Genomic DNA, 23,033 nt, shown 5'->3' on the forward strand with positions numbered 1-23,033 from the left:
CTCCCAACAATTGCAAACCTCCAGCTGTTCAGGCAAAAAACCTTGTGGCCATCCTTGATATCTTTTTCTCTCACATACCACATCCAAACCATCAGCAAATTTTATTGGCTCTACCTTCAAAATACTGTATTTTCAATCACTTATCTCTACTACCACCAACCTAATTTAGTCATCATCTTCTCTTGCCTGGATTACCTCAATAGACTCTTTGCAGATGTCCTTGCCTCAGATCTGCGAGTTCAGAAGGCAAAGTGATCCATTTAAAAAGTAAATTGGATCATTTCATTCCTCTGTTCCAAACCCTCCGATGGCTTCAGTTCTCACTCGGAGTAAAATCAAAAGTCCTTAAATGACTTACAAAGCCCAAATCAATCTGGCACCTTAGGTCTCTGACCTTCTCATCTACTAACTTCCCCCTCCTCTTCACTCACTCTCCCCCAGCTATACTGGCCTCTTTGTTGACCCTCACACAAGTCAGAAATTATCCTGCCTCAGAGCCTGAGCACCTCTGAATACTCTTGTATTCTTCTTACTGAACACTCTTCCCCAGACATCTGCATGTTACTCCCTCACCTCATTCAGACATGTGCTCTATTAACAAATTCTCAAGGATCTTTTCCTTGACCCTGCTTTTTCAAACTCAACCCAACCTCCACTCTCTCTATCCTATTTCTCTGCTTTATTTTCCTCCATAGTAACCCTTGTCATCAAACAACCAACTATATATTGATTTGTTTATTGCCTATCTACCCTCCACTAGAATGTATGCTCCATGAGAGCAGGCATTTTATCCACTTCTTAGTCCCTAGCATCAAGAACAGTTCTTAGCATACAGAAGGCACTCGTATTTGTTGAATTGATAATTTCTAGTTTTTTAAAGTTTGGAGAAAAAACACAAGAAATAAACAGGTCCCAAGTACCCTGGACTATAACCTCTTTGAAGCAGGAAATATATCTGGCATACAACAGGCACTTAATAGTTAATGACTGATTAAAACCCATTCTGCTCAAAACCCTCCAATGGCTTGTCTTCTCAGTGGAAGTAAAATTCCAAGTTCTTACCAGGCCCTACATAATCTGGTCCCCTCACCTTCTACTCTGCTCTTACTTCTCTGCCCTCATAGTACTGATTTCCCCCCACCCTTCACGACCACATTTTTAACCTAGGCTTTAAGAAATGTAGAGAAAACCCATTCCTAGAGTAAAGTTGGGTGATACATAGCTCTGCCAACCCATAATTTTGGAACCAGGCTTATTCATGAGTCTCTTCCTTGTCCAGCTGCCATGCTAACTCACTCAGCTGAAGGATTAAAGACACTGGCCTTCCAATTAGGTCTATTCCTACCAGAAATACAAATAATCAGCCCATCAATAAGCAGACATCGACCATAAATTGTTCACTTGTGTAAATCTATGAACTCTTTCCAGTTGATATGCTAAATAAGTCTTCCCTAAGTACACAAACCAGCAAATGTTATTCACAGTAATATGAAATATATGAAAATCGTTTCTTCCTGATTATTCTACTTTGGGCTCTTCACTTTAAATTTTGAATTTGGACTGCAGGCAATTTGTTTTTGTCAACAGTTCATTTATATACACAACTGCAACAGTGTCAAATTATTTCACTATAATACATTTGTCATACCATGAGCACTTTAACTTTTGATGCAATAAAAGAAGAACATGTCAACCAACCATCTGTCTGCCGTTTTTGTTTTAATCATTTAGTTCTACTTTGTAGTTCTAAATTCTAAGTTTTTAAAAAATAATGTTTTAAGTAATGGTAAGATTTCAAATTTCTAGATTTCCTCCTCAATTTCACCAAGTCAGTGATCTTAAAATATCCTATATCAAAGGATGAAAATCCTTTTGATTGAATATTTGTTAAGATAATTTGTAAAAGTCAGAACTGACTCTCCTCCAAGAATAAAGCAAGCCAAGCAAATACAATGGAACACCTTTACAATCTGTTGGAAAGGAAAACTCTGCTTACAGGCAGTATTTCATCTTTTTTTGTTGTTTAATGGATAAAACCTTATTTGATTTTAACTGTATTTAAAAAATTAAATTATAGAAGGCCTACTTGAGTAATCAACCCTTTGTAAAACTAGCAGTCTTATTCACGTGAAGACAAAACAACTCATCCAGCCAGGAAGGCACTGCAGATACCACTACACAGTTTTTTCTCTTAATAGACATCTTGGAACAAAAGACAGTTACTTAAGTGAAACATCAATAAATCATTGAAGTTGGCTAATATTTTATGTGCCCTTTGTAAATAAAATAAAGTAGGATTCAATTTACATAAAGGGGCGGGCAAAAAGAAGTTTATAGTTGTGAGTAAGCAAAACATAGAGTTAACAAAGCTACTGTAATAATCATAATCTGCATGTCTTTTTCCATATGAACTGTAGACCTACTTTTGCTCACCCCTGTAAATAGCATGGCAAGTATGTTAACATCTCCAGAACTAGAGCTAATGACCATAAATTTCAACCAGTTAGGCAGAATTAACAAAATAGATTTGCTATCAAAACTGGAGTTATTAGAATTCAGTATGCAACAGACTGCTGTATTTCAGAGGAAAGAGGGTAGAGGAAAATTAACCAATGAATTTATATGCATACTACAGGCCTGGTGCATGAACTCATGCATGGGTGGAGTCTCTCAGCCTGGCAGGCAATCGGGGTCGACTGGGGCCACAGGAGGTTGGCTGGGGGGAGGGGTCACGGGAGGTTGGCTGTGGGAGCGCACTGACAACCAGGCGGCAGCTCCTGAGTTGAGCGTCTGCCCCCTGGTGGTCAGTGTGTGTCATAGTGACCAGTTAACTGGTTGTTCGGTCACTTAGGCTTTTATATATATATATATATATATATATATAGACTAGAGGCCCGATGCATGAAATTTGGGCCTCTGCCTCAGCCCCCGCCGCAGCAGCTTCATCTAGAAGGTCATCCAGTCTAATTAGCATATTATGCTTTTATTGTTATAGACATGCACAGCCCCTAGACCAGGGGTGGGCAAACTTTCTGACTCGAGGGCCACAATGGATTCTTAAACTGGACCGGAGGGCCGGAACAGAAGCATGGATGGAGTGTTTGTGTGAACTAATATAAATTCAAAGTAAACATCATTACATAAAAGGGTACGGTCTTTTTTTTCAATAGTTTTATTCATTTCAAACGGGCTGGATCCGGCCCACCGGCCGTAGTTTGCCCACGGCTGCCCTAGACAGACAACAGTGTGGGGAAGGCCTGGGGAGGGGACAGGAGTGGGGTAGAGGGTGTCAATGGGAGGGGAAAAAGGGAACATTGTAATACGTTCAACAATAAAGATAAATGCTAAAAAAAGAAAGAACTAAAGGGATTTAAATCTTCAGAACTTGAAGATGATGATAAGGGCAATAGTATTGTTAATGTAAAAATATTCAAACCTGCCCTAACTGGTTTGGCTCAGTGGATAGAGCATCGGCCTGCGGACTGAAAGGTCCTAGGTTCGATTCCGGTCAAGGGCATGTACCTTGGTTGCGGGCACATCCCCAGTAGGAGGTGTGCAGGAGGCAGCTGATCGATGTTTCTCTCCCATCAATGTTTCTAACTCTCTATCCCTCTCCTTTCCTCTCTGTAAAAAAAAAAAAAAAAAAAAAAAAAAAAATCAATAAAATATATATATATATTTTAAAAAAATATTCAAACCTCTAAAGAATTTTTGTGAGTTTATTTGAGCCAAACTGAGTAGAATCTCAATGGTTGGGATAATTCTCCAGAGAATGGTGGTTTTTCACCTTGTTTTATATATTATAATCAAAAAAGGAGCCATAAGTGGGTTACATGAAATCCATTGGTGACAGATTAGGGAGGCAGGAAAAAGCAAAACGGGTGGTGGGGGGGGGGGGGGGAGGGAGTAGGGAACCTCTGGGATTGGATAAAAAGTAAAATGATAGATAGACACTTCTTTTACTTAGGTGGGTGCAGGATAGCTAACAGTCAACAATCAACATGGTAACAATAACAATGAAGGAATTTATGGGCTCTGTCCTAGAGTCCAGGGGTCTGGAAAAAGGAAAGTTACAAGTTACTGACATTTCATAGGTGTGTTATCTTGCATGCAAAAAGACAACAGGCTCAGTTAAGATAAAGACTGACCTTGTGCCTTGCCTGGTTTGGCTCAGTGGATAGAGCATTGGCCTACAGACTAAGGGGTCCTGGGTTAGATTCCAACCAAGGGCACATGCCCGGGTTGCGGGCTTGATCCCCACCCAGTAGGGAGCATGGAGGAGGCAGCCAATCAATGATTCTCATCACTGATGTTTCTCTCTCTCTCCATCTCTCCCTTCCTCTATGAAAAAAAAAAAAAAAAAAAAAATGACCTGGTCAGGGAAGATACCAGCTTAGGACATGACTACCTACCATAACTGCTTTTTAGTTAAAGTTTTAATTTCAGACCATCCTTTGTGGTTACTGCAGGCCTTCTCTGAGCTTGTCAGGTTAGCATGCGCCCCTTTCGTCCACAGTACGCCATAGAAATCACTATGTGCGTGCGTGTGGACTGTATTTTCATGCCTGAAACCTTGGACTCCTAAGCACAAGAGAAAAGAATACAACGAGGAAAGTCTGTACCTCTTCATAATATGCCAACATTTCAGCATCTCAAACTAAAACATGTTTGACATTTCAAACTCCAGCATTTCAACTTTCTTCAGTAAGTCATACTTTATATTTAAAAAGGCTTACAATAAATACCTTTTGGTAGGTATATTACACTGAAAGGTTGAGAATTATTTCACAATTTAATATTAGTTATATACTTGTAATACTGTTAGTTTTCACTGGCCTTATCTCGCCAACTAAATTCTAAGTTTCTTAAAGGCAAAGTAAAAATCTTATAATTATTTTGTATTTTTGTGCTGAAAACACAGAAGAATAAACTATAATCCCAAATTTACAAATAAAGATGTCTTTGAAGAGAAGAGAAATTTAAGAAATCCTGATTGTAAAGTTCATTTAACACCTATGTGACAATTCGGAGTCAATTAACCCTAATCACAGCAAAGACTCAAGCAATGCTGACAAATAACTGTAATGCAGTACAACACAACAGGGATACCAGAGCAGGTTTTCAGCCTGTATAAGGGCCTCTGAATCAGTCATGCTTTACTTTTCAGTACACTGGCTAAGGACACGGTAAATGTTAGAATCTGAATCATTCAACTGAATAAAGGACCTGGTGCCGGAAGCCAGTCCCTCCTTGCTGCTTGACACAGTCGCTGCAGGAAAGAAACATCTGCACAGCATATGTTTCAAGGGACCTGGCGTATATAGCATACTGTTCTTAATATGTTTGCTCCCCTTAGCGCTGTGTGTTTTAACCAAGGTCACCTCTCCGAGAAAGGTTGTTTCCCCAGGTAGGAATTTTTCCCTGAAGTCAGGGAGGGGATGAAACTCCTTAACTAAGTGCCAGGCGGGTAGTTAATCACTACAAACAATCATGCTTAAGCTATATAATCTTTACTCCCTGGAATGGAGATAAGAAACGCCCTAACCTTTGTAATAGAAATTGACAGGATTAAAATCAACTGGTATAAATACGGATGTAACAAAACAATAAACAGCAGAACCTCTCTGGAGATCCAGACCAGAACTTGGCTGGAGATCCTGGCTAGAGATCCTGGCTAGGCTGCTGATCAACTGAACTCCGTCTCTGTGTCATTCCTTCTTCGCCGACTCCATCCACACCTTTGGGGACCCCTGGACCTGCTGGGGTTGGACTCCGGCATCTGGCGCCCGAACAGGGTTCCCTTAGGTAAGTCCCCCCGTACTTGGGACGAATAGGACTGCACCGTAGGGTGCTGCAGACCCCCCCCCCCCCCATAGAGAATAAGTAGGGTAAGCGGGTAGTTAGTACAGAACTTAGATTGACAAGATGGGTCATACTGAGTCTAAAGAAAAAAGACTCTGTATTAATCTTTTAACGCATATGCTTACTAGCAGAATTGGAGTTGAGGTTTTTCCCAGTGAGACAGAAAGTTTTATAGAAGAAGTATGTCAATGGCTTCCAGAGGATGGAACTGTTAATTTAAAAACTTGGGTTGAAGTAGGAAAACAATTAAAGAAACACCATGAATCTGACAAGGTCCTGCCATGTTTCTTTTCCCTCTGGGATTCAATCTGTGACACCTTGGCACCAGAGGCAAAAACGGTTGAACTTTCTCAAAATTTAAATAGTCCCTCGGCTCCACCCAGAGAGGACACATCATCATTGTCTTCAGCTCAATCTAAAAGCAATTTAGCTATGCCTACTGATCGGGAGGAGAATAAATATCATAAACATGACCATTGTTCCTTTCCAGTCAGTAGAGAGGAGAATGGCCCTCCCATTCAAAACAGGCTCCCCAAATTAGAAAGGAAGCCTAAACCAGGTCCTGTGGCTCCTATGAGCTCCATGTCTAAATTTCAAAGGGCAATAAGAGAAGCTGAAGCTAATGGAGATCTTGAATTCTCACTCTGCTTCCCAGTTACATATGAGAATGAGTCTGGTGGGAATAGAAACCCCACCTTGGAGCCTATACCTTACAAAGTACTTAAAGAATTAAAATTGGCCTGCTCTGAATATGGACCTCTAGCTCCTTACACACAAACCTTGGTAGAAACCCTAGCCAGTAAATGGATGACTCCTTATGATTGGTCACAGGTTTGTAAATCCTGTCTCTCAGGAGGCGATTACTTATTATGGAAAACTGAATATGAAGATCTTGCTAAGAAAGCTGTAGCCACTAGCGAAAAAACCAGAAAAAGAATAACCCTAGACATGATATTAGGAGAAGGTGATTTTAACACGGCTGAGGAGCAAATGAATATGCCCACAGAGGCACTTACCAAAGTAACCAGTTGTGCAGTAAGTGCCTGGAAATCCCTACCTTATACAGCAGGAAAAACCACCACCCTTACAGAGGTTAAACAGAAGGTCGAGGAACCATATCAGGATTTCCTTTCTCGCCTCATGCAGGCAGTCAAGAGAGTAATCAATAACAAAGAGGCAGCCGATATCCTAATCAAACAACTGGCTTTTGAAAATGCTAATAATACCTGTCAGGCTTTATTAAGGCCGATTCACAGAACAGGAACTATAAATGATTTTATAAAACAGTGTGCTGATGTAAGTCCAGCATTTATACAGGGTGTAGCTATAGCTGCAGCTCTCAAAGGGGAGACATATCCTCAATATGTACAGGCTATAGGACAAGCCAGCAATACTACAGGTAATAAAAGAAATATGAACTGCTACTCTTGTGGCTTATCTGGGCACTTTAGCAGAGAATGCCCAAATAAAAATAATAATACTCAGGCCAGATGGCAAGCTCCTCGACAGCCTGGAAATACATTAGGGAATAATATTAATCCTCCAAAAACCGTTTGTCCCCGATGTCAGAAAGGATTCCATTGGGCAAAGGAATGTAGATCAAAATACCATAAAAATGGTCGGCCTTTAAACTCTACAAATAGCTCCCAAGGAGGTTATATCCCATCACCTCAATCGGGAAACTTGAGAAGGGGCCAGCCCCAGGCCCCTGCAATAATAGGGGCATCAACCTTCAACCCCTTTGCAAATTTCGATCAGTCAGTGACCTCTTCAGGGCAACCCCAGGCAGTGCAGGATTGGACCTCCACTCAACCACCCATGCAGTACTAACCCCAGACTCGCCAGTAGCAGCCATTCCTACAGGAGTGTCTGGGCCACTGCCTGAGGGAACTGTAGGTTTAATATTAGGACGGAGCTCCACCTCGTTACAGGGGATCTTAGTCATCCCAGGAGTTGTTGATGCAGACTACACAGGAGAAATACAGATTTTACTTTCCCCACCCACTACAACTATACAGATTCAGCCCAACCAGAGAATTGCACAATTAATCCTGTTACCAATACATAAAATAGGGACAGCTGTTACCCAGGAATCTAGAGGGGCCGGAGGCTTTGGATCTAGTGATGCAGCATTTTGGATACAAGAAATCCATGCTACTAGACCTACAAAAATTTTACAAATTCAGGGAAAACCAATTGAAGGTCTATTGGATACAGGAGCAGATGTTTCCTGCATAGCAGAGAAGGATTGGCCCTCTTCATGGCCCACGCACACTACCTCCACTTCCCTAGTAGGACTAGGCAAGGCATCTAATGTAAAAAAGAGTTCTCAGATTCTAACTTGGACTGATGAAGATCAACATTCAGGAACATTCTGTCCCTATGTAATTACGACTATCCCCTTTACATTATGGGGAAGAGATATCTTGTCTCAGATGGGAGTTCTATTATATAGCCCCAGTGATAGAGTAACATCACAGATGCTAGACACAGGATTTAATCCAGGAAAGGGATTAGGAAAGGAAAGTAATACCTCACACTCCTCGACAGGATCTGTAATTGGGGCCATTGCCCTTAGGACTGCTGATCCCATAGTCTGGAAATCGTCACAACCAGTATGGGTTGAGCAATGGCCCTTAACATCTGAGAAAATATCAGCAGCCCGACAATTAATTGATCAGCAACTAGCAGAGGGACATATAGAGCCATCAAATAGTCCCTGGAACACACCCATATTTGTAATAAGAAAGAAATCAGGCAAGTGGAGACTTTTGCAAGATCTAAGAGCCATAAATGCCACCATGGAAGATATGGGCTCCTTACAACCTGGATTGCCCTCCCCTGTGGCAATTCCACAGGAGTATTGTGTTGTTGTTATTGACTTACAGGATTGTTTTTTCACTATACCTCTTCACCCAGCTGATTGTCAAAGATTCGCATTCAGCATACCATCAGAAAACTTTAAACAGCCTTATCAGAGATACCAATGGAAGGTTCTCTCACAAGGGATGAAAAATAGTCCTACATTATGTCAAAAGTTTGTAGATCAGGCATTGCAAGTTATTAGAAAGAAATTTTCAGATCTATATCTTATTCATTATATGGATGATATTTTACTAGCTCATAAAGATCGGGCTACTTTACAGGAAATTCTTACTCAGACCATCCTTGCTTTAGAAGAACATGGTCTAAAAATAGCCCCAGAAAAGATTCAGACTGAACCTTCTTTTTCATACTTAGGCAGAATATTACATACCTCTACTATCACCCATCAGCCTCTACAATTAAGAAAAGATCATTTAAACACATTGAATGATTATCAGAAACTATTAGGTGATATCAACTGGGTCAGGCCATATCTAAAAATAACCACTCTTGACTTAAAACCTCTATTTGACATTTTAAAGGGAGATTCTAACCCTAAGTCTCCCCGACAATTAACTGTAGAAGGAGAAAAGGCTATAGCAAAAATAGAACAGGCCATCAATAAACAGCAACTACAGTATCTAGATTATTCCAAATCTTGGGCCTTAATTATTCTAGCCACTAAATATACTCCTACAGGATGCTTGTGGCAGGAAGGACCATTAGAATGGATACATTTACCTGTCACTCCTAGGAAGATTGTACCACCCTATCCCTCCCTAGTGGCCACTCTCATTATCAAAGGTAGACGTCGCAGTATCGAACTCTTTGGAAGAGAAGTTACTGAGATAATAATACCTTATAAAAGAGAACAATTAGACACACTATTACAATTTGAAGAAGAGTGGCAAATAGCTATAGGTAACTTCCCAGGACAAATTTTACATCATTTGCCAAGATCACCTATATTGCAATTTCTCTCCCTACATCCGTTTATATTTCCTATTAAATGTTCAAAAGAACCATTATCACCTCCTGCCTCTTTAGTATTCACAGATGGTTCCTCTAATGGTAGGGCAGTAACAATCATTGACTCAATAACCCATGTTCAACAAACTCTAGAGACGTCAGCTCAGAGAACAGAGCTTTTGGCAGTCATTTATGCTTTTGAACAATTGCAACAGGTTCCCTTTAACTTGTACACTGACTCTCAATATATAGTTAAATTATTTCCTCATATTGAGACCGCCTCTCTCCCACAAGGAAGAACAGCCATTTTCTCTTTGTTAACTCAGCTACAAACTTGCATTCACAAACGAGAAAAGGCTTTCTATATTGGACATATTAGAGCTCATTCCTGCCTACCAGGACCCTTAAGCGAAGGAAATTATCAGGCGGATTTACTAACTCGCCCAGTAGTTTGTACAGCTCTAGAAGAAGCCCGGCGGTCTCATGCCATTCACCATCAAAATGCTTCTGCTCTCCGTCTATATTATCGCATATCTAGAGAAGCTGCTCGAAGTATTGTGCGTGACTGCGGCCATTGTCCTACTCATTTTCCTAGCCCTGCTACTGGAGTTAATCCAAGAGGACTTAGACCCTGTGACTTATGGCAGATGGATATTACTCATGTCCCATCTTTTGGCAAACTTTGCTATGTGCATGTTTGTATTGATACCTTTTCTCATGTTATCCTTGCTTCTGCACGTACAGGAGAAGCCTTTAAAGATGTAAGTCAACAACTATTCCAATGCTTTTCCTACCTAGGAATACCAAGGGCACTTAAAACTGACGATGGGCCTGCCTATACCTCTAGAGCTTTTAAAAACTTATGCTCTACATTCGGCATCGCACATACTACAGGAATACCCTACAATCCTCAAGGCCAAGCAATAGTAGAAAGGGCTCACCAAACTTTAAAAACACAAATTAAAAAATTACAAGAAAATGAGTTTAAATATTCCTCTCCTCATCATGTTCTACAACATGCTCAATTTGTAATTAATATACTAAATGTAGATTCTGAGGGAAATTCCCCGATGTACAGGCATTGGAACCCTGATCTAACTAAACCTAAAGCCCTCGTCAAATGGAGACTCTTGCTTACAGGAGCCTGGAAGGGACCTGATGTACTTTTAACCCAGGGGAGAGGATATGCTTGTATATTTCCACAGGACGCAGACTCACCTGTGTGGATTCCAGACCGTCTAGTCCGACCTTATGTCTCACCGCCCGCCATCTCTGCCTCATCATAGCACACCTGACCAGTGCCCGTCTGCAGCAGATGTGCAGCCCTGAGCTGGAACAATCTGTCCATTGGGAGGATCACATGTGCCTCCTTTTTGTCTTTCCACATGTCCCAGCTTTGCCCCACATCTCCTTTCCTTTTTCCTTTTTTTAAAATCTAACTACTTGTTTGCTGGTTCTTTGGCCTTTCTCCTTCTTTCCTGAACACAGCGTTTTCTAGAATCTCCCTACCCTACTGTTCCAGGAAGGGCACCTCCCTTTTATGCCGTGACTAGGGGTGTTTGGTATATGCCCCATACATGGAGTTGTCTTTTGCCAAGAGCCTGACATCCTGGGCTGAGAAAGCCCTGTTCCAGGACTCTCCTTTGTCATGTATTGGCGCCTCTTACCCTTGTGCCAAGAGGGACCCTCTTCTTACAATCCAATTGCCCATAGCTGTTGCCTGAGCTCTCTGTTCATGCTGAGGTTGAAGCCTCATGGTGGCTGGTACCATGGATCTGTCTCTGGCCCAATGGTGTAAGCTAGGCCCTCTCTAGAGAAGAAACCTGAGTTCCCTATGATCAATGCCAGAGCCCCGCCAGCAGGCGAGGGAATCCAAAGGCAGTTGCTGGGCATGGAGGCCAGAGGGACATAGGCTATCAAGGAGACAAAACTGAACCTCCCATCACCCTACTTGGCCCAGAGATGGCTGGTAGTCAATGACGGGTAAGACCCCACAGGGTGGGGCAACCTAAGACAGGCACAGTCGAGGGCCAGTAGGAGAGAACTTGGGGTTCAACAGAGGTGGGGCACAGATCCTCACCCCCCCCAATGGTTCAGGGGCTTGAACACTCGCCCCTTCTGAGGAAGGTCTCCTGTCCCCATGGCTGCTTCCCGCTTCCCACGCCCAGCTCAGATTGGGACCCAGGTAAAGACAGAGACTGCCTGACAGCAGCTGCCCTCTCACTGCAACAGGACTTGTTTCCCATTTATACCTTGGACCACGGGAAAAGGGTCAGATGAAGGAAAGGGCTGTGTCAGGATGCTGCCTTCTTCCCTTTCTTCTCCCTCTTTTTTCTAAACACTTCCATGCCTTGTAGTTCTTTTGTTTTCTCTTCTTTTTCTCTCTACTACCCTCCATCTTCCATATCAGCTGACCCAGAGGGCACAGCTTACTCCTCCTCGGACACCGACACCACCATCAACCACGGCCCTGATGGACCCTTTGATGCAGCCCTTCAACTTGCTGATGCTTCGGGAAGCCCATCGCCAGTGATGCCACCCGCTAGCCAGACCCACAAAGACAATCAAACCAACAACTTGAGGACAGCTGAAATCCCTTGACTGAAGAGGCTGGCAACCTTCTACAGGAATGGGGCTCCTTGTGCACTCCATCCACTATGTTTATAGTTATGCTCACTGTCATTGCTTGCCAGTCTTCTTCCGAGTTTTAAACGGCCCAATCTGAGAGGTGGCCACTGATTTGCATGCATGATCATTTAAAAAATAAAAAAGGGGGAATTTGCCGGAAGCCAGTCCCTCCTTGCTGCTTGACACAGTCGCTGCAGGAAAGAAACATCTGCACAGCATATGTTTCAAGGGACCTGACGTATATAGCATACTGTTCTTAATATGTTTGCTCCCCTTAGCGCTGTGTGTTTTAACCAAGGTCACCTCTCCGAGAAAGGTTGTTTCCCCAGGTAGGAATTTTTCCCTGAAGTCAGGGAGGGGATGCCTCTCCTAGAAAGGTTGTTTCCCCAGGTAGGAATTTTTCCCTGAAGTCAGGGAGGGGATGAAACTCCTTAACTAAGTGCCAGGCGGGTAGTTAATCACTACAAACAATCATGCTTAAGCTATATAATCTTTACTCCCTGGAATGGAGATAAGAAACGCCCTAACCTTTGTAATAGAAATTGACAGGATTAAAATCAACTGGTATAAATACGGATGTAACAAAACAATAAACAGCAGAACCTCTCTGGAGATCCAGACCAGAACTTGGCTGGAGATCCTGGCTAGAGATCCTGGCTAGGCTGCTGATCAACTGAACTCCGTCTCTGTGTCATTCCTTCTTCGCCGACTCCATCCACACCTTTGGGGACCCCTGGACCTGCTGGGGTTGGACTCCGGCAACCTGGAAATACTTATTAAGCAAAATTATGAGCTGAACGCTTTGCTAAGCAGCTTCATATAAATTATACCATCTAATATTATGTGATTGTGTGAGAGATTCCTCTATACAACATTCAACAAATAGTCATTGAGTCACTATGTAATCTGAGAATACTGAATGAGATAAAGTTATCAATGAGAAATACTAGGACAAGTAAAAACGAAGTGGAGCAAACTTTGAACACTGAAACTATAAAAGTGCTGAATGAAAAAATTACAAAAATATGGTATACCAGTGGTTCTCAACCTTCTGGCCCTTTAAATACAGTTCCTCATGCTGTGACCCAACCATAAAATTATTTTCGTTGCTACTTCATAACTGTAATGTTGCTATTGTTATGAATTGTAATGTAAATATCTGATACGCAGGATGGCCTTAGGCGACCCCTGTGAAAGGGTCATTCGACCGCCAAAGGTGTCGCGACCCACAGGTTGAGAATCGCTAGTATAGATCCTAATTAAAATAAGTTATAAATAAAAATGGAAACAGTCACACACAAAAAACAAAACAAGTTTAGAAGCTCCTATTAAGTGACATCTGGGACTGGTTTTCTTCATTTTTAATAAACTCAAGAACATCCCTATAAAAAGGTTATGCTAATTCAGCTGCAATTCTGTATCCTTCCTTAAAGAGAGAAAAAGTAGTGGAGCTATATTTAGATTTTCTGTAATTACAGACAAACTACAGACCCACATAATCTCCCTAGGAGACTCCAGTGGAAAACACTAATGTTAAAGGGTTATATGAAATGCAACTTTCATGGCTGATGTTATAATAAAATTGACAATAAATAAAATTTAAGTTAAAAATAAGCAAGGCTTTACTAATGCAATGAAAATACACTTATGTAGTACTGACTATATCTTAACTACACAGGAAAGCATATAATCTAAACAAATGAGAAGTCCACCCAATTTCAGCAGGGACTAAACATGCTACCTTTCAAAGTGTTTCAGATGGCACTCCACTGATAAGTTACTAAGGTCACTTTTAATTGTTAAACCTAATGGCCTCTTTTCAGCCTATATTCTATTTGCCCTCACTATGAAATTCCTAACATAGTTAACTATTTCCTCTTAACTTTCCTCCTAGCTTCTTTTTCTTTTTTTAATCTTCCTCTGGTTTCCTACCCCTCTGAGCACTGTTTCTCTTCCTAGTTCTTCTTCCATTCACACCTTAAGTGTAGGGACTTGTCTAAACTGCCTTTTCTTCTAACAAGAAAAGTTCTCCCTGGATGATTTTATCCATTCCTGTGCTTTAATTACCACCTACAATTCTAAATGTTGGTGCCCTAATCTGTATCTCAGCTGAAAATGCATTTTCTTTTGCAGTTCTCCTGGTTTCTACAAACTTTGTCTGAAGAACTCCCCCTTTCCTCCACCTAACAAAAACCTTCTCAGCCTTTAAGACTTAAAATGTCACCAACTCAGTTAAACTTTCACCACCTTTTCAAAATAGTGTTAGTTAATATTCTAGTTTAGAAATCACTTATCTCACAAAATAGGCAAGCATTATCATGGAGATCAAGGAACTTGAACAAGGCAATATTACAAGTGGAAACCATTAACTTAAATCCAGATCTTCTCACTCTAAGTCCAATGCTCTTTCTAATACACTGAGTTGCTCTCAAAAGAAACAAGATTAGAAAACTCAGTCTTACTATTCTTAAGAAAATGTCATTGGTCTTGTCGCTTCTTTCTAGAAATTAATCCCTAAGTAAATGTTTAATCCAGAAATAAAATTATTAAAATTATTTTTAAATTATACACACAGCCAAATGGTAAAGATAAAACAAGAGCTTCATTAAGTTAAAGAAAAAAATGATTTAAAAAAACTAAAAGCAATAAAAGTTTACAATAGTCTCAAAACAAAGGAACACAAAAAATTTAATTCTTTACATATTAAATGAAGAAACTGAAAATCCTGAAGCCAATAATCTAATACACAGACTTGGTTAACCAATAAATGATATATAGGATCTTTCATAAAACCACCTAAAACTCCCTAATTATGGTTTTGTTTAAAGGGGTTAGGGAATAAAGAAGACTAATAAATGTGATTAAATTTAGAAAACAAAAATCATCAATAATCCTGTGACTAGGAAGTGATTAGGCATGCTGGAGATGGTCAGTGAAGGATCAAAGACAGAGCTCTAAAACAAGAGGCCACAGAGCAGAATACTGGAAAGAGTCAGAGAGTTGAAACATTTTGCAACCATTATGAAAAGACTGGTTCAGGAGATTCATCAAGGGTTGCTAAATACAGGGGTAGTGAATTTAATGAGAAGCAAAATATCTGCATGGTCCCAAAGTGTCCCCCCACAGACAGATTATGGGGGGCGGGGGGAATAATGGACACCTGGACAAATTATCATGAAGATGGGTATCCTATGCCTCTGGATGTAATAGTCTGAGAAGGCCGCATCAGCTATGGTAGCACTATAGCTAGGGATACATAACATGAATCTAAACAAGAAGAAAAAACACCAGTAAACCCAAATTGATTACCATGCTATAAAATAATTGGCTTGCATTTTTCAAATGCCAAGTTAATGACAAACAAAGACTAAGGAACTAGACCAGATTAAAGAGATTACATAGATTAGACAACTAAATGAAATACAAGATCCTGTACTAGAAGGGAAAAAATGCTAAAATAAAAAATTATTTCTTGGAACAAATGACAATGCTGGATTACAGATTGTAGACTGTATTGATGCTAAATTTCCTAAATATAACAGTACTGTGGTTGTGCAAGAAAATATCTTCATTCTTAAAAAATACACACTAAGGTAAAGGGACATGAAGTATACAACCTAGTCTCCAATGGCTCAGAAAACATAATGTGAATGTATGTGTATGGGGAGAGAGAGAGAGAGAAAGCAATGTAGCACATTTTAAAAAATTGTTGAGTCTGCATAGAAGGAAGTTTTCTGTATTATACCTGATTAGGCATCTTGGAAATAGTCCAATGAAGGATCATCATTTTTTGTATATCTGAAACCATTTCAAAGTAAATCATCAAAAATTAGAGAAGAGGAACAGGGTAAGCTTTTACGCTTTTTACATAAATGTTGTCATTTGGCTTGTTTTTTTCTAAGCAAGAAATATAACCATTTTATGAGAGAATATAGGCTCAAAAAAGATTAAGTGACCACTTCCAGAACAGGAGTCTCCTTGTTTCTATACAACCCCATTATGTTGCAATTCATTGGCCAAAATGTTTCTAATTCCTGAAAGCTTCAAGTTCACACTGTCTACAGCTACTACTCAAAATCTTCAACTTTTAATGAGTTGTAAGGCTTCTCTAATAAAAGCACTATAAATTTCAGCAAATAGAATAGCATATCCATTATTTGTCATTGTATGTATATTGTTTCGTGTTAATTTTTACAAAATCACATGGATACACTATTCTATGCTACTTGAGAAAGTAGCGTATCCTAGCGCAGTGATGGCGAACCTTTTGAGCTCGGCGTGTCAGCATTTTGAAAAACCCTAACTTAACTCTGGTGCCATGTCACATATAGAAATTTTTTGATATTTGCAACCATAGTAAAACAAAGATTTATATTTTTGATATTTATTTTATATACTTAAATGCCATTAAACAAAGAAAAATCAACCAAAAAAATGGCTCGCCATCACTGTCTAGCGTCTAGGTGCAAATTCAGTCAGTGCAGTGTTCTAGCGTGTGTGTGTGTGTGTGTGTGTGTGTGAGAGAGAGAGAGAGAGAGAGAGAGAGAGAGAGAGAGAGAGAGAGATCTTGAGCAAATTAATCATTTGTGCTCCAATTTCCTAAATTGCAAAGTGGTATCAAAGAAGTATTTGGTACCAAGCAATAGAATTGTTAGTCACACTGAATGAGATAATAAAGGTAAAGTATTACGTACAAATGTATAAGCACTGAATAAATTTTAGCTATTTTTATTTTTATTTTTTTATTTTTATTTTTTTTATTTATTTTTTTTAATCTTTTTTTTTATTTTATTATTATTAGTTAAGGTATTACAAATGTGTTAGCTATTTTTATTTTAATTCAACCTCTTTAAGTCACCTCAACTGGTCATAGTCAAAGTCATACATTTTCCCCCCAATATCTGATGAAATAGGATATCAGAGGCTCTAAGATGAAAACATCTTAGATATTCACAAACCCGAAAAGTAATTAATTGTAAGCAAATCACATTCAAAACAGACTGACGCAGACTTATGGATTAATTCAACAGCTGAAACCTTTTGCTAATAAAGCTGTAGAGCTGCAGCAAGCTCCTTGTTGAAACAATCCATCATCTAAGAGCACAGATGAAAAGAAATTAGTTATCTTACTGTTAAATTTTTCTAACCTCAGAATAAGTAAAAAAAAAAAAACAAAACAAAACAAAAAAAAACCCTGTATTTTATATGCTGCATATAAGATTTCAATCAGCTTCATACGGTCAAAATTTAATCCCAATTTCAACTCCTAGCACTGCCCTCTCTTGTTAGTAAAATTTAAATTTAAATTTAATTATCCGCTTTGGTACAGGTACTTTACCTTAATTTAACATGAATCCAGTGACAACCTATTATGTGACCAAAGCTTTTAGTACTGACAGATTAAAAATAAGAAAAAATGTAAAAATGATGACAATAAAATGTAAAGTTACTATGATTCTGTAAGTTTAAACCCCCCTCCCAAAACAAAACCATTTGGAAACCATTTTTCGGTGGTACTTACATTTATTTCTCCTTAACTTTTTAAAAACAAAGTGTATATTGTTTCGTGTTCATTTTTACAAAATCACATTATTAATTTATAAAATTTTAGGTTTGTTCATCATAACACTAAATACTCTCTAATCATATGCGTGTTATTGGTTGCGACTGGAGGGGGGTCTGCAGGGCAAAGGCTATCGTCCGAGAACATCAACGTCTGCACAGTCTGCCCACTCACCGACGCCTGCCCCCCTTGCTTCCACGCCAGGAGTTTCCCGTAAGCAACCCTCACACTCCAGCACTCCCCCTCACCTCCCCGAACTCGCCAATGTGCGAATTTCTCCAACTCTGATCAAACAAGCAGTCAATTGCCTACAAGTGTTTAATCAAATTTCCGTGTCCCAGACCAACTCGGAGTGTCCGGGGAGGGAACTGAAGCTCTCCAAAAGGTGGTTCTTTCACTCAAGTTTGAAAACTGCTAGAGACCCCCACAAACTCTCTCCCCCGCACCTCCCACCACTCCCAGCTGACTCGCCCCCACCCTCCGGAGGGAACGTTACCGCCGGACCCGGACCGGGTGCGGTCTCGGGACCGCCCCACTCCTCTCCCGGAGCCCGAGCCCGGCGCCCCCGGGGGCCCAACTCCTCGGTCCCATCCCTGCACCCCAAGCCCGTCTCCTCACTTCTTCAAATCGCTGCTGAAGAGGCCCACGGCACCGGAGTTGGAAATGGCTGAGGTCGCGTCCTGACCCAGCTCCGTAGCCTCCCCGCCCCCGGAGTTCTCATTGTAAGCGAAGCTGTTGCTGGACATCGCGGCGGTGCCGGCGGGGGTCGGGCCGGTCCCGCTCGGGGTTCTCTCCGAACAGCAACTGCCCGCAGGACGCGGAACAAAACTACTTCTCGAGCGGAGGGGCACGCGCGGGCGCTTCCGGGCTCGTCACGGCTGCCGAAGCCAACCCCGCGGGCCACCCCCTGCGCATGCCCAGTGTGCAAGCTGTCCCGAGCCCACCGCAGGCCACTCCGGCGCCGGCCTGGATTTCCCTTCTCCGGGTTTTTGCGGTATCTGAGAGGCTCCAGCCCCAGCGGTGCCTAAGGCTGGTTTCCAGGCTTTTAAAGTTTCATGGAAGGGAGGTACCCATTCTGCCCATTTTGATCCTATAAAGGAGCTTCCCGGACCCGCGTGGCTCCTGCTGTAAACCAGTACCTTTCAGATTTCTCCTGAAACACCATTTACACACCAGATCAACTTTCCTAAACACTTCATGATCTCTTTTCCCATTTAAGCTGGTTTCTCCTCTCCCTCCAGCCACCCTGGGCCCTGCTTTCACAGCCAGCCCAGGAACCTTGATCCAGTAGCCCTCCATTTGAATGAAACCTTTCTCTCCACTGCATTTTGTAAGATGAGCATTACTGATTTCCACACCTGAATTTTTTTAATACAAAAAAGGAGAGCTATATAATTTTCTAAATAAAATACGAAACAAGTATTAAATGCAAACATTAAAATTACCCAGTAGTTTTTTTTAAATATATTTTTTATTGATTAAGATATTACATATGTGTCCTTATCCCCACGTTACCCCCTACACACACACACACACACACACACACACACACACACACCCCTCATGCCCTCACCCCCTTGTTGTCCGTGTCCATTGGTTAGGCCTATATGCTTGCATATAAGTCCTTTGGTTGATCTTTCCCCCTTACCCCCACCCTCCCCTACCTTCCCTCCAAGGCCGGACAGTCCAATCAATGCCTCTCCGTCTCTGGATCAGTCCTTGTTCATCCGTTTATGTTGTTCATTATATTCCACAAATGAGTGAGATCATGTGGTGTTTATCCTTCTCTGACTGGCTTCTTTCACTTAGCATAATGCTCTCCAGTTCCATCCATGCTGTGGTAAATGGTAAGAGTTCCTTTTACTTCTTCCTCTTCTTAAAGAATACCTTTTAGCATTTCATATAATGCTGGTTTGGTGGTGATGAACTCCTTTAGCTTTTCCTTATCTGTGAAGCTCTTTATCTGACCTTCAATTCTGAATGATAGCTTTGCTGGATAAAGTAATCTTGGTTATAGGTTCTTGCTATTCATCACTTTGAATATTTCTTGCCACTCCCTTCTGGCCTGCAAAGTTTCTGTTGAGAAATCACCTGACAGTCATATGGGTATTCCCTTGTAGGTAACTGACTTTCTTTCTCTTGCTGCTTTTAAGATTCTTTGTCTTTTGCTCTTGGCATTTTAATTATGATGTGTCTTGGTGTGGTCCTCTTTGGATTCCTTTTGTTTGGGGTTCTCTGCGCTTCCTGGACTTGTAAGTCTATTTCTTTCACCAGGTAGGGGAAGTTTTCAGTCATTATTTCTTCAAATCGGTTTTCAATATCTTGCCCTCTCTCTTCTTCTGGTACCCCAATAATTCTGATGTTGGTACGCTTGAAGTTGTCCCAGAGGTTCCTTACACTATCTTCATATTTTTGGATTCTTTTTTCTTTTTTCTTTTTCAGTTTGGTATTTTTTGTTTCTTCGTATTTCAAATCTTTGACTTGATTCTTGGGATCCTCTTATCTGCTGTTGGATCTCTGTATATTATTCTTTATTTCAGTCAGTGTATGCTTAATTTCTTGTTGGTCTTTTTTAATATCCTCCAGGGTCTCACTAAATTTATCAGCGGTTTCCATAAAATTCTTGAAAAACCTTATAAACGTGGCCTTGAACTCTATATCCAGTCGTTTGCTTTCCTCCATTTCTGTCATTTGTGACCTGTTTCTTTGTCTCCGCATTTTTTGTGCTTCCCTGTGTTGATAGAGTGGCTTTGTGTGCTAGGTGTCCTGTAGGGCCCAGTGGCTCAGCCTCCCCAGTTACCTGAGGTGGACACTCTTGGTGCACCCCCTTGTGGGCTTTGTGCACAGTCTTGTTGTAGTTATGCCTTGATTGCTGTTGGTATCACTGGGAGGAATTGACCTCCAGGCCAATTGGCAGTAAGAATCAACTGTGTCTGCAGTGGGAGAACTTCTGTGCTGAAGACACCCTTCTGGGGCAAGACTTGCTTCAGTGGGGCTTTGGTTCTCACTGAGTCTGCCCCCTGAGTGTGTCCCTTATGGATCTGAGGAGTTGTAATCTGGATGGCCCCACTCTGACCACTGGGTACACTGGCTCTTGTATCTAAGGAGGTGCTAATTTAGCCTCTTCCTGAGGTTACCCAGCAGGAGCTAAGAAGAGAACTGCAGATTTCCCTTCATTTTTTGGAGTTTGGAGGTGCCCAGATGAGGCCCAACCGTGAAGCAATGCAAGCTGATGTGGGGCCTTGGGCCTTCTCTTGGAAGTTCTGGGTCTGTCTGGCCCAGCTGCAGTTTGTTAGGTAATTTTCAGGTTGCAAAGGGCCAGGGCATTCATATGCAAAAGCCTCTGCCGCAGCCTGAGTGGGGCGGGATCTCAGGGAATCAAAGGGCGGAGCAAGCAGCTATGGCGGATCCTCAACCCTGCCCTAAGGGGCCTCCCGAGTCTCAGTGTCCCGATAATTGCTGCAAGCACCTCTGAGGGAAACCCGCCCTCAAGTTCAGAGTTCTGCCTGCTGCCAGACAGTCCAGTTTCTCCCCGTATGAGTCCTGGGTCCCCAGAGACTTCCTGGAACCGGAGTTCAGAGCAGTCGGGAGCTTGTGACTCCCTCCCAATTCAAACAGACAGCCGTGTCCTCAGGTGCCAGCCCCTTTCCGTGCGCTCGAGCCTCCGTACCTCTGCACTTTACTTCCGCAGCTCCTCTGAGTCTCAGTGTGCTTTTCTTTTTCCTTCTAGTTGTAGAATTTCCACTCAGCCAGCCTTCCTATAGTTCTGGATGATGTCCGTTTTGTCTTTTCGTTGTATTTTTGAAGTTGTTGTGGGAGGCAGCAATTTCCGGTTTTTACCTATGGCGCCATCGTGGTTTCCTCCTACCCAGTAGTTTTTTATCTGATAAAAAATTTTTAACATTAAGAGAAGTATTATACTTGTTATATAATTATATTTTATATATTAATAGATATTGAAAACTAATAACACTTCATCAGTTTTCTGGTTTAAATAAATAGTAAACTAGAAATAGAAGGAAATAGTCTTACTGTTTTTATGCTTATGTAAAGAGATAGATAATGTTAAAATACCTCCACAAAATATACAAAGTAAAACACACGTCATATTTAATAGTGAGACACCAAAGGCATTCCAGCTAAAGTCAGAAAAAAGACAAATATGCCTATTAACACCATTACCATTTAACACTGTTTTATAGATCCTAGTTAATGTAATAGGACAAGAAAAATAAGTAGTGAAAAAGAAGAGAGAGATTATAATATTTATAAATATGATTGTCTTGCTGGACAATCTTAGAGAAAATTATTAGACCTTTAAAATGATTCAGCAGAATGGCCAGATTCAAAATCCAATAACACTCCTATACACTGATAATATCTAACTAGAAAATGTAATTTTAAAAAGATCCTATTCCACAGTGGCAACAAATAAGCCTTAAGAAATGTATTAAACCTAAGTGAAGAAAAATTATAAAATTTTATAGTTTAAATATGGGGTGTGTGGGTGAAGACATGAAAAGAAAATATGTTTCTGGATAGGAATATTCAAGTAAATCTATATATTTAATGCAGTTTCAGTCAAAATAATTTCTTCTTACTAGATAAATTGAATCTAAAGTTCATCTGAGCCCGGCCAGTGGGGCTCAGTGGTTGAGTATTGACCTATGAACAAGGAGGTCATGGTTCGATTCCTGGTCAGGGCACTTGCCTGGGTTATGGACTTGATCCCCAGGGGCATGCAGGAGACAGCTCATCAATGATTCTCTCTCATCATTGATGTTTCTATCATAACTAATTAATTGTCCTAGTACCATTCAGTTAGGAAATACTATATTCAATGAATGGTACTAGAACAATTAATTAGCAAAAAATAAAGTTAGATCTCTATATTAGCTTCCAATGACTACTGTAACAAATTATTACAAATTTAGTGACTTGACACAGCAAAAATTTATTCTCTTACAATTCCATAGTCCAGAAGTTCGAAATTAAGGTGCACAATCTAAGGTATGGGCAGGGCCACATTGTCCAGAGGCTCTAGGGGAGAAGCCCTTCCCTGAATTTTCTTGCTTCTAGAGCAACTTTCCTCATATTCCTTGCATTCCTTGGCTCTTGGCCCCTTCTTCCACTCTTCAAGACCAAC

The 23,033-nt window shown here is 40.9% G+C and overlaps 1 protein-coding gene across 4 annotated transcripts in view; it reads right to left on the reverse strand.

The window, feature by feature from the left end:
- Positions 1–18,800, reverse strand: part of AP3B1 (adaptor related protein complex 3 subunit beta 1) — a 204,739-nt gene extending 185,939 nt beyond the window's left edge. For 2 of the 4 annotated variants that reach the window (XM_036307711.1, XM_036307708.1), the window contains exon 1: positions 18,506–18,799. In XM_036307711.1, coding sequence (XP_036163604.1) covers positions 18,506–18,633 — 128 coding nt within the window. In that variant the 5' untranslated portion in view covers positions 18,634–18,799. Of the gene's footprint in view, positions 1–18,505 lie in introns of all 4 variants that reach the window. The other 2 variants (XM_036307709.1, XM_036307712.1) reach the window with 2 other exon arrangements.
- Positions 18,801–23,033: the final 4,233 nt, after the last annotated feature.

This window comes from Myotis myotis, unplaced genomic scaffold, assembly GCF_014108235.1.
Source record: "Myotis myotis isolate mMyoMyo1 unplaced genomic scaffold, mMyoMyo1.p scaffold_m19_p_5, whole genome shotgun sequence".
NCBI lineage: Eukaryota > Metazoa > Chordata > Mammalia > Chiroptera > Vespertilionidae > Myotis > Myotis myotis.